This window comes from Thermobia domestica, chromosome 13 (genome assembly GCF_964235325.1).
Source record: "Thermobia domestica chromosome 13, izTheDome1.hap1.1, whole genome shotgun sequence".
NCBI classification, from domain to species: domain Eukaryota; kingdom Metazoa; phylum Arthropoda; class Insecta; order Zygentoma; family Lepismatidae; genus Thermobia; species Thermobia domestica.
In genome coordinates, this window is record NC_137466.1 from 36773014 (window position 1) to 36786432 (window position 13419).

A 13419-nucleotide genomic window follows, 5' to 3' on the forward strand; every position below is an offset into this window, starting at 1 on the left:
TTTAAATTTAATGTTTAGGAGAGCTTCTCTGTATTAGAATTCTGAAGAATGAAAATAATTATATATATATATATATATATATATATATATATATATATATATATATATATATATAGAGAGAGAGAGAGAGAGAGAGAGAGAGAGTCGAAAATGGCCATAACGATTTTCTTTATATTTTATATTCCAATATTGAATTAACAACTCTGTAGCATGGCATGCTATTTTTCTGCAAAAATTCTACGAGTGGTATTTTATTCATGGCTGAGAGTAGTTTTCGGATGATTTTTTTCGAAACTGACTCAGATAATTTTGTTTATCTTTCATAAATATATATTTGATTAAAAATCTCACAATGTATAACATATCTGTTCTGATTAAAATAAAAGTAGTTTTTTCCCAGAATTTTTTTTCCAGAAATGACTCTAGTAACTTTCTTTTACATTTCATAAATAAATCTTTGATTAACACCCTGATAATACAACATAATTTAATTGTCCTAGAAAAAAGTTCACAAGTTCACGTTTCTTTAACTCTAATAATATTTTGTAATTTATTTTTAACGTTCTTTATTTGAACGAAATTTCAGTTTGTTTTTTATATTCAGATGTATAATTGAGAAACGTTCTGGCAAGATTAAATTCCAGTTCCAGTTCCAGTTACCTCCCTTACGGGAGATTCATATAAAGGAAGTCCCGGCCTTAGAGCCCTGTGGACTGTTTCACTAATGTTGTTTTAAATGAAAATTGTTTGAAATAAAATTATGTATTAAGATCGCTTTGGATTGAGTATAGCCCGCTCTCCCAGGGATTTTTAACGAATCATAGTGATTCTAACGATTCATACTAGTTCATAATGAATCGCAATCGCATGTTATAAAGATTTAAGATGTAAATCTTGCGGTAAGGAAGCTTTAGTAAAAGTAGTAGTAGTAGTAGTAGCGGCAGTAGTAGTAGTAGTAGCAGTAGTAGTAGTTAGTAGCAATAGTCAGGGCCGGATTTAGCATTTTGGCGCCCCTAGGCTCAATAATGTTTCCGCCCCTAGTCTGGTTAAAGTTATTTTCCTAAAAACCTTTATTTAAAAATATATATCAGGCCTATATGTTAATTGCTTAAACACCACTCCACGATGTAATTTTATCATTGCGAGTTTTTTGAGGAATTTACTTGGTTCTGGGCTTAACAAAATACCGTTAATGTATTAATAAAAGATTGGTGAATAACTTTGGTTTTGTTCAATTTAGCCATTGGGCAAATAAATAAAAAAAACTCTAAAACTTTTTAATCAATTCAAAAAATATGTTAAGTTATGGCTATTTATTTTTATTTCTAGATATTTTTTAATTTTTTTTCTCTCGGCCGTGCGCCCCCTGGGAGCTTGGGCCCATAGGCCCGGGCCTATTGGGAAATCCGGCCCTGGCAATAGTAGTAGTAGTAGTAGTGGTAATTAGTAGCAATAGTAGTAGTAGTAGGAACGGGTTAGAAGCCCCGCAGGGGTTGGTTGGGTTCTGTTCTCGATATAAGTAGTAGTAGTAGTAGTAGTAGTAGTAGTAATAGTAGTAGTAGTAATAGTAGTAGTAGTAGTAGTAGTAGTAGTAGCAGTAGCAGTAGTAGTAGTAGTGACACTTCCAGTTCCGGTGACAAAGAACTGGGGGGAGCGGGCTATACACAAGTCATGGCTTTTGCCAAATTGGCCGAATTAGCCTGTTTTAATTATAATTGTTTTTTACACTGTTAATGTAATAAGGAAGGATAAGCGGCGCATGAACATATTGAAATTGAAGAGCAGTATATTAAAATTGTAATAAATAACAAAATTGTCAAAAATATTGAAATTTAAATAGTAAAAATTGAATAAAAACTGAGAGCAAAGCTCCCCAATACTTAGTATTTATTGGAAGATTAAATTGCAGACGCTAAATAATAGTGTGACAAAAAAAAAAAAAAAAAAAGTCACAAAATAACTGATTTTCTAATCTTCCTCTGATTTACTGAATTAAGTTGAAAGTTGAAAAACGTAATCCCAGGTAATAGAGTGCTTATGACGTGACATCTTTGTCTTTGAAGATGGACAATACTGCAATTTTGTCCGAGATACTGAACACAAGATAAAAAAGAAAATCCGTTGGAAGGCTGTTTAATTGCTATGAGTTAACAGCGAGGCTTCTCGTAATTAACTGTCACTCAAGCTACAGACGCTGCTGACATGGCGTTGATAAATGTCTCCGGCATTCTTTCTTCACACGGTGAACAGAACACAAGAACATTCTGTGCTCGAGCAAATATTTGAGATAATAATCTCTTTCTGTGTTAAGTTTCTTTCGTTTCTCATTCTTTTTTAATTAAGAATTATAGAATATGATTGAACTGAAACAATGCTCACAGTAGAATAATTTTGGTTCCAGAATGCGAAACTAAACCAACTTCATGAATTTCGGATACATCCAATCAAAGACTGTCTTCCACGGAAATCCTGCTCACATAAACCTATGCACATTTTTAACCCATAATTTCGATTAATTCTGAAAAATAATGCAGTATAAATTATACAAGATACGATTTGATTTTAAAACTGATAACTTCAAGTAATAAAATAGTTATATACAAGGATGTAGCATGCCTGTTTTCGTTCGGGAGTCGGGCATTTTAGCTGTACTTTGTCTTCTGTCTGTTTTGTTTCTCGCTGGCATTCTACAAATTACTTAACGCTTTATTCAGCAATCGCATAATTTATACTCAAATTCTATTGAAATATGCTTCTCAAGCACAATTACCTTTAATATGACTGGCCAGCATTAGTATTATCTGGGTTACGTCATAATTTACGAGCTTACCACTGGCGTACTGTCGCTTAATTATTGTTTTCGCCATATCAGCTTTTTGCAGAGAAAATTTTGATCCAAGAAGTAGAACATCTGAAGGAAAAAATTAATACGGACGATGTTTAGCAGAAGGGATCCAGCTATTTCTTAGTAAGACTATTCATGTCTTTTCTGTATCTGAAGAAGGATATGCTAGATATCCGAAACAGTTACAAATTATAATTTAAAATAAAGTGGGTTTTAAGCTTTGGTCAGTCTCTCTTTTGTTAAAAGCTATTTCTTCTATTAAAAAAATCACAATTTCGGTAGTTTCTGTTCACTTTAGGTTAGGTTAGGTTAGTTTAGGTTAGATTAGGTTAGTTTCGGTTAGGTTAGGCTACTTTATGTTAGATTATATTAGTGTAGAGGTCCGGCATAATTTTCGAAAAAAATAATATAATTTCGCTTATTTCTATTAATATTAGGTTAGTTTAGGTTACTTCAGATTAGTTTAAGTTAGTTCAGTTTAGGTTAGGTTAGGTTAGAGTTGGTTCGGTTATGTTAGGACTAAGTACTTGCATCTTCCAATTTTCCCGTAAATTTTGTATTTTTACGTACTTTTGAACCCTGTGTGCTAAACATTGGCCTTTAATCCTGTTATCTAGTACTTGTACATCTCATCGGAGGTGAAATTTTGCGTAGACAAAAGCTGCAGATAAAGGAAAAATAACCAAAACCCATATTACCTACCTTCTCTCTTAACATCTTGATTTGGCTACTAATGTACTACTAATCATTACCGTTATCGTCAATATTCTGCCATTATTGGCACCATAAATTGTCATAGGGGTTAATTTACTTTAATATCATCCATCAATTGTTTTCCTGCTTCTCATTAATTTTCCTTCCAGCATGGTGTGTATCATCTCTTCGTAGAATAGAATTTCCTCTGAAACTCGATGTCGTAAATAATTTATTTTCCTCTTTTTAATTAAATATAATATTGTTCATTCTCTGTTTCTAACAATTCCCCCTAGTTGGTTTTCCGTTTGATCGACCTAATACTCTCAATATTCTTCTCTACATCGAAAGCTTCTAGCCACTTTTACCTACTTTCTACTCCACTACAATACTTCAGACAAAGACGTTAACTCTTTGTTTATCGACCTAGAAAATAAACTTTTTTCCTCCTCTCAAAGACTTCTTTCGCTATTCCTACACTTACTTTTATTTCAGGTTCACTTTCATACCTTCATTAACAATACTACAGTAGATACCCAAAATCAGCCACCTATTCTGTTTTTTCCCTTATCCGTTCTGTACCGTAATCATAGTCTACCCTTACCTTCTGTATGGGTAAACAAGGACGTATAGCAATTAAAAATATTTCGCTCATTAACTTATTTTTAAACTGTATAGCAGCTGACAACTAACTGAATTCTATCTAGCAATGGGCTGCGTAGATCATCACACGCCAACAAACTATGGGAAATGGTTTCTTCGTGTAGTCTTGTAATTGCAGTAACCGACGCCAGTTAGTGGTTAATTTTTTTCGGTTTTTACTAATATTGAGTGACAATGTTATGAAGAATATCACTGTGTTTATTGATGCAGCCTTGGGAGTTTGATATGAATGGCAAATAGTTCTCTGTGAAAACACTACACTTAGATAAATACTATTAGGAATCAACGTAACCAACATTTTTGGAGGAAGGGAGTTTCAAGATCCTGTTATCTATTCCGCCTTACTTGTAAACACTGGCGCAAATTCCGGGGGGATGAGGACATGTTCCCTCCAATCTTGGAACTTGGGGGACTGTCCCCCCCCCAATAATCTGATTTGAAATGTGTTTTGTGTGGGGAGAAATGTGATGATTTGTGTCCGATTGTCAGAAGGAAAAGTGAGATGAAATTGATGTCCCCCAGAATAGCTTCAATTCTGCCCGCATCCCAATGTTGAAGACAACTCTGCTCCCTGATCCTCCACAGCATTGTTTCTGAACTTCATAAATATTTTGAACATTGCGGGCCATTTATATATGTATGTATGTATATATATATGTATGTATATAGTGTTTGTGTGTGTGTGTGTGAACGGTCTTATCCGTCCCACCCAGTGTTGAAGACAGTTTTGCGCCGCTGCTTGTAAACAGCCATAAACAAAACTACGTGTCTCTAAACAGCTGATTTGCTACTGAGTTATTCACACGTATATTTTTAGTCAACATATGCCATCAATAGATCTATAATTTTACGATTAAACAACGATTTGAAACTAAAGCACTGTGATGAGAGGCAATAACAAGATACGAATTACATAATAATACTATGATGAAGTACACTTAATGAAATACCTGTAAAGGTATTATTTGCAAATTTCTCAACTGTGTTCTGTTTTAATTGAGGAAGAATGGTTGCCTTTTGATTCTGCGAGTGCTATAGTAACACGAAAACTAGTGAAAGACAGCTTTGTTAAATGTTTCGATGAATTTAATTATTAGCTGCTCAGAAAAAATGAAGAAAAAATAATTTTTACAAAGCACTGCCAATTTTCTGCCGCATATTTTCTAAGTAAGCCATTCTTGTTGAATAGTATGTATCTCCCGCCTCCTCTAGAAGCATATGGAAGTTTTATGTTAGTAACCAATCAGGCGTTTGAACTGTGGAAGCAGGCCCGTATCCAGGGGTCTAGGGGGGCCGGCCCCCTAAATTTTTGCGGGTCCCTCTAAAATTTTTACGATAGGCTTGCAAATGAACTATAATATGGTGATGAACTATAATATTTTTGGATCGGGCCCCCACTAACTTCAGACGGGCCCCCCTACATTTTTGGATTGGCTACCGGCCTGTGTGGAAGTATACAAATACTTTTGTTTATTTACATTTAGAAAGACCAAAGATTAGGTTACTTGAAGCTAGAAGTAATGCTAAAGTAATAACGGATATTGAAAGGATAGTTATTATAAGTGTCAGGTAGTACACTTTTTGTTACTTTCTATGAAAGTACGTAGACCTGTACAACTAATAAAGGTTATTTGCATAATAATTTTCAAATTAGCATTATTTTTATTCGTTTTTATTAAAAAATAAAGCTGTAGAAAACAGAGAACAAAGATGCAAAGACAAAAAGAACAAATAAAATTGAAGTATTTACTTAAATTATTGTAATTACTGAAAAGTAAAGGGACTCCCTTAAGCTTCCCACTGTGTTTCGAAATTTTAGTGAATTATTGAAATAATAATAATAATAATAATAATAATAATAATAATAATAATAATAATAATAATAATAATAATAATAATAATAATTTAGAATGAACGAGTTTGTACCGAACATTAGTAATGAACGAGAACGTTCGAGAATGAACGAGCAATGAAATTCAAAGAACCAACTAGAGTTGCTCGCAGGTATTTTCATATTGACCAGAAAACTAGGTTTGAAGTCATGCTTCTTAATCGTGTAGCATAATAATCCTAACTTCACAATATGAAATTTCTTGAGAATAACAATCTAATACCAGTTTGTGGCTATTATCTGCCTAACTTTATAAAATTGTCTGTTGTATTGCTTGTTATTAAGTTACAAGAATGAAGACAAGTTATACGAAGCATAGTAAAAACCTTTTAAGTCTATTATTACGAAAGCAAACGTTATTGTGTTGTTATTGTTTTTGTGTTTTCATGAGTCCACAACTCGATTGCAACTCACATCCGCATCTCAGTAAATTGACAATATGGTTAAGGATGGTTCTTTTTCTCCCATCTCATTTGTCCTCAGGGACTTCTCCCTTTTATTGTAGACAAGGAATTCTCAACGTAAGATGTAGCTAATATAAAGAGAATTTTGTGGAAATGTTGATAAAAATCATTTAAAAAAACGGTGGATATTCGATGGGAATGTCTATGGAATTGTTTAAAACTTCCATACTTCTACTTCAGGAAGAAGTAAAAAAAAAAGACAAAAAAAAAAAACCTTCTCGCAACGTAGGAATACTATTAGAAATACAACGTAGAAAGATGTATTTTCTTCTTCAAGTGCTACGGTTAGTGAAGTAAAGTGAAATATATATGTAAGAAAATACATCTTTTCGGAAGCCGAAAAACATGGCCAAAGCAATTGGAAGGATATACAAGGAGAATCTCATGTAAACTCGTACGTTTTGAGAATCTCTCTCTCTCTTTCTCTCTTTTTTTAAAGGATTATTCACTACCTTTAATGCAACGTGCCATGTCTATTTTTTAATGGCTAGAAGAAATAACATGGTGATGTACAGGTATTAGAACTACAATACATTACGCAAAAACTTTTTTTTGGGGGGGGGGAGGAGCAAACTTGCTGCACAACGAAAACTCTCTACTCTTCACTTTTCAACCAGTTTCATCGACAAATGTTACATACCTTCACGATAGTTTAATTACTGAGTTCTTTAAAATTTTATAGATTCATTAAACTAAGTGGATGATCCATTATGATCAACAATACTGAACGCTCGTGAAATGGTCTCTTAAACGATAAACACATTTCAACGCCTTCTAAACACTGCACATTTAATTCGTAAAACATGTAGAAACAATAAAAAATGAAGCTCTAGTAAAAGAATGGTTATTTAATTACCTATATCTTTCTATATTGTAGATGAGCGTTGGGCATGCTGGGTCACGGCGAGGTGTCGGAGTCGGACTCCCTGGTTCGCCGTGAGGGTCCGACTGCCATGTCATACACGGAGGAGGGTGGCGCAATGTTAGGACGTCCTGGCGATGAGGGTATCGGACGTGGTGATGAAGAAGGGGTAGACGAAGTTGACTACGTAGACTCGGATATTTCCGTCCTCTCGCAGTTCCATGAGGACGCCATTCATCAGGTAAGTACATTGTGAATGGTATATAAGTAGATTAATATATTATTTAATAAGTAGAAATGAAATAAGTATTTTCATTGTTACTATACTATATGTAATGAAACCATATTACTATATGAAATGATATGATTCGACAATACTATATGAATATTTCGGGGAATATGTACATGAATGAATGTCAGAGTTGAGAAATACTTTGTCCCTTTCCTAATAACTCAGAATTGAAAAGTTCTTTGTCCGTTTTCCAATAACTCAGAATTATGAAGAATTTGTCCGTTTCCCAAGGACTCAGAATTGAGAACTACTTTGTCCTTTTCCCAATAATTCAGAACTAATAATAGCTATTCGCTTAACCGTTTTAAAGGAATATTGTGTATACTCATCTTTATACCCTCCATTCCATCTCTAATTTAAATGATATATGAACTATAAAAATACTGAACGAAAAAATTTTCAAACAAAATTTTTCAAACAAAAATGTCAAACAATTTTGAAACAAAAAAATTCAAACAAAATTTTTCAAACAAAAATTTCAAAGGAAAAAATTCAAACAAAATTTTGAATCAAAAAAATTTTCAAACACAAATTTCACGGTTAACCGCCAAACTTTATCCGGTTTTTAGCTATTCGCTTAACAAATAAACGGTTTTGATCATATTTATTAGTGAGTGCAAAATGTTGAACGAAAAATGTTCAAACCAAGATTTTTAAAGAGTAATCGATAAATCAGATTTCTGAAAACTCAAGGTAAAATCAACCACCACCAATGATCTCAGACTATGAACTGTGACTAAAGTTCAAAGTATTGTTTCATATTAATCAGGTATTGAACATTCAAACTTCGCGCTTCATGCTAAAATATTGGTTATCACAATTCCCAAATTTAAAGAATGGTCCTATATACCTTTCTCGATATACCTAAGTCTTAGAATTAACCATATATGTTCAATGAGGTCAATAACTTCTGTCAATTGTTTACCTTAGCAGAACCAACTTTTGTCTAGAAGTGTGTTATTTGATAACTCCCAAATTAAGAAGTACCACAACAGATTTTGAAAAGGAAATGAATCCCTGTACACTACCATATACACATACTTCATCAAGGTCAATCACGTGGTACAACTTATTGCTTACGTTTATATTTTGGCCCATAGGCTGGAATATTCAAGACCAATTATGTAATTTCATTTTGACAATTCTCAAATTTAAGCAAAGTGATCCTCCCAAAGTTTAAGAGTAACTATCAATGTACCAATGTCCTGGACCCATAATCCCATTATAGGTCAATAAGTGACCACGTGATCATACTAACATTGGGCAATGATTTACCCTAAGAATGGGATACCACCCAATTCTAAGAACAATTACCAATTATTGATTTGGCAATAAGAAATGTACCCCTTCCAAAATTTAAGATTGGTGCACAAATATACCTGCGTCTTATGAAAAAAGTAATAAAACCGTATCAAAGAAGATAAAATAGATCAATAACCTTCGAAATTTGAATATTTGGCCATAAGAGGGAGACCAACATTTACAAATGGTTCTAGAGAATGTTTATCGAATTTTATTATTTAAGGAATGGTCCTATGTACATCAAACAAACTTTAAAAGAGAACATCAAAGTATAAGGGAAATGACCCCTGTACATATCCATCCTTATCAAAGAGGTTCAATTACTTCCAAAATTTATATTTTTTTGACAATTTTTACCCATGAAAGGGAACGAAATTTATAATGATATTTGTTAGGGCCCTGCACTATTATACCAAATTGGGCAATTTCTAAACTTTAAGGGGTGGGGACAATGTACCTCTGCCAAATTTTAAGATGAAAGCATCAATGTACTTATGCCTTATAAAAGAAAATAGACCCCTGAACACAATCCTATGTTCATATAAAGAGAATAAATTGGGTCAATAACCTCCGAAAGTTAAATTTTTGTCAAATTTTATATTCATGAAAGGAAAGCAATGGACCACCCAAATTTATGGCGATACACATTAGGGTTTTATAGTACTGTATTAAATGTTTAAATTGGGCAATATCCAAAAATATAAGGTAATAAAACCTCATCAAAGGAGGTCAATAACTTCCGAAACTTGAATTTTTGGCAACCTTTTACCCATGAAAGAGAACAAGGTGAACCATCCAAATTTATAGTGATACATATTGAGGTCCTACACTATTATCCCAAATGCTTAAATTGGACAATTTCCAAAATTTAAGAGGTGAGCCAAGGTACACTTCCCAAATTTTAAGAAGGGTGCATCAATGTACCTATGTCTTATGTAAGAAAATGAACCCCTGTACAAAATCATATAACCATATAAGGTAACAGGACCTCATCCAAGGGGATAAATTGCTCCAAAAACCGAACACGTGGTACAACGTATTGCTTACCGTACGTTTATATTTTGGCAATTTTTTACCCATGAAAGGGAACGAAGTGGACCACCCAAATTTATAGTGATATATATTAGGGTTCTATCAAATGTTTAAATTTAGCAATTTCCAAAATTTAAGGGGGTGGGTCATGGTACCCCTCCCAAATTTTTAAAGGGGTGCATTAATGTACCCATGTCTTATGAAAGGAAATTGCCCCTGTCCACTCCCATATAACTATATAAGGTAATAAGACCTCATCAAAGGGGATAAATTAAGGTCAAAAACATCCGAAATTTGATTTTTTGGCAATTTTTTACCCATAAAACGGAACAAGATGGACCCCAATACTGATAGAGGAACGTACTATGGTCCTAGGCTACCACACCCAACTTTAGATTTGGCAAATTTCCAAAATTTAAGGGGGTGGTCCTATGCACCCCTGCCAAATATTAGAGGGTGGGCCAAGGTACCCCTACCAGGGGGTGGTCCTAGGTACCCGGGTACAAAATTTTGGCGGCGGCGGCGGGCGCCACGCTCTAGGGGGCGGAAAATTGTCCTCAGGTCATGCAATTAGATTTGTAAAATCAGGAAGGAGGACACTTTGACTTTTTTAAAAAAATCACTAAAACAATTGCTTTTACCTAAACTTAAGTTTGCTTCCAGGTTATATCAAACAAAACATATTAAAGAAAAAGAAAACAATATAGAAATTAATACATTATTAAAGTAAGCTAATACAAAAAGTACAAAAGTACAACTACAAAATAATGATGACACTAGCAGGCAGCAATACTAATGATTAAAGCCCGGAATTAATGGCGAAATGAAAGCCCGAAAATAGCTGGCAAAATTGCAAAATAAACACCCAAAAATGGCAGGGAAAATGGCAAAATAAAATAAACAAGCAATGACGAACTTTGGGGGAAAAATAGATACTAAAATATGTAAAAGCTATAATAAGCTATAATTCGTTTACTAATCGAATAAAATGTTTCATTTTGCACTTAAAATTCTGGAAACTTGCGCAACCCGTGAAAGGACGACATCTAACAATTCATTCGCCATTCTTCAGTAGCGACAATGAAACAATAACTTGAAAACAGTACCGGTACCACATTTTATTCACACGCGGTTACATTAGCACAAACATTCAAAGCACAAGAAATACTAAAGTGAAGTCATTTTACACTAAACTAGCAGTTTATTTTCACTTACGAAAGGTTTTTCATATTTTTATTCTCTGAAATTCTTTACATCTTTTTAAGATTTTCAAAGGAAAGACTTTGTCTCCTATCAGAAAGAGTTCGCTTTAGATGTGAAAATGATCTTTCTATATCTAGAAATGTCATTGGAGCATACTTGAAACATGTAATTTGGGAAGGATCCATGTCACTGTCAACAGTTGTATCAGCATCACTTTCCACAACATTAGCGATGTCCTTCAATTTTCCCAAATCTGGATTAGCACTTACAACATGATCACACTTACGCCGAATGTACTCGCCCTTGTCACCAGGTACAACACTCAGATCGTTGAGAGTATCATTGAAGATTTTCAGAGAACTAGCGAGAGTCTGTTCTTTCTTTCTTTCTTTTCTTTTCTTTCTTTCTTTTTTTTTTCAAGCTTGGCAATAGCATCTGGTAACTTTGCAATGAAGACTAAGTCGTTTTTCAAGGAATTCTTCTTAAGTAAACTTTGAGCAACCTTAATTGAAGACGCATCATCCTCATCAAAAGTATCAATGATTCTTTTGAAGGGTTCAAAGTTGTTAGCATTAACAACTGTTCAGAGAACAGCTGTAATCATAGCCTTTTATATGTTCCTAGAAGGCTGCATATATAGTACATATATAGAAGGCTGTGGCTGTAATCCATGTACCCCATCTCGTTAAGATAGGCTGTGGTGGAAGCGGAAGTTCAGGGGCTAATTCACGAAACACACTTGTTCGCGAGGGAGCTTTCAGAAATACTTTTTTCACATTTGACACAAGAAGGTCAAGTCAGGAAAATGAGAACGAACTTCCTCTGCAATTCTATGTAGCGCGTGTGTCAGACAGGTGACATGCAGCTGCACTTTTCATGTATGCAGCTTTGTCTGTGACGAAAAAAAGGACCTTATCGTATTTTACACATTCTGGCTGCAGAATACTCAGCGATTTTGTAAAAAAAAAAAAAAAAAAAAAAAAAAAAAAAAACCTGTGCAATTGCCGTGCCATTTACCTTTTCCAGAACTTCTGATGCAATCAAAAATGTTTGTGTGCCTTCTTCCCCTCCCAAAGTTCCAATTACAACGTTGGCAATGGAACGTTCTAGAATATCGCAAGTTTCAACAATTGAAATCCACATATTTTTGTCAGCAACACTTTTACGGATATCGTCAATAGTTCTGCTGTATGAGTTATCAACGTAAGGGTTTCTCAAAGATGATCCACTTGGAACTTTTTGTTTTGTGTATTTCTCGAGAAAGTTTCTAAAGGAAACATTTTCTAACTTCATAAAGGAATGTCCGCGTTAATTAGAGCTTCACACAGATCATTCGCAAAACTCTTAGTACGCGAAGACGGATTCGTGACTGTTCCAAGATTTTGAACCTTTTCATCAGCTGATTTGCGTGTCCTTGCATAATTGTGATTTGCAGTGCTTATATCATCATCATAGGTATTCTGCCTTTATTGGCAGGTCACTTGCCGCAGCTGAGAAGCTTCCATGCTCCACGGTCCTCCGCTAACCTTTTCGTCTTCGCGTATGATCTTTCTGTTTTAATATCATCCATTAATTGTAGTCTCCTTCGCCCCCTCCCTCTCTTTCCCGCCACCATACCCTCTAGGACGTCCCTCATGATACAACCTCTTCTTAGGCAATGTCCCAACCAGTTTCTCTTCCTCTTCCTAATAATATCTAAAAGTGTTCTTTTCTCACCCACCATTTCTAACACTCTCTCATTCGTTTCCCGCTCGACCAAACTAACTCTTTCCATTCTTCTCCACACCCACATTTCGAAGGCTTCCAGTCGATTTTCGTCACCCTTACGCAATGTCCACGTTTCCGCCCCATACAGCACAACACTCCACACGAAGCATTTTATGAGTCTTTTTCTCAACTCTTTGTTCAAGGTCCCACAAAACAGACTTTTCTTTCTTTTAAAGGCTTCTTTCGCCATTCCTATCCTTGCTTTTATTTCACGTTCGCATTTCATGTCATTACTAAGAACACTACCCAGGTATCGAAAACTATTCACTTGTTCTATTTTCTCCCCTCCTACTTTTATATTTGACACAGACCCCTTCGTTCCAATCACCATGGCTTTTGTCTTTCTAACATTTATTTTCATCCCATATTCTTCAAAGCCCCTTCTCATTTTTTCTAACATTTTAT

At 34.5% G+C, this 13419-nt stretch overlaps 1 protein-coding gene across 1 annotated transcript in view; it reads left to right on the forward strand.

Annotated features, from left to right (window-relative positions):
• The window catches only part of LOC145668102 (synaptic vesicle glycoprotein 2C-like), a 281944-nt gene that overhangs the window by 202459 nt on the left and 66066 nt on the right, over positions 1–13419 (forward strand). Inside the window, exon 2 of the mRNA XM_081735629.1 lies at positions 7434–7659. Within this exon, the coding sequence (XP_081591755.1) occupies positions 7447–7659 (213 nt within the window). The 5' untranslated portion in view covers positions 7434–7446. The remainder of the gene's footprint in view (positions 1–7433; positions 7660–13419) is intronic.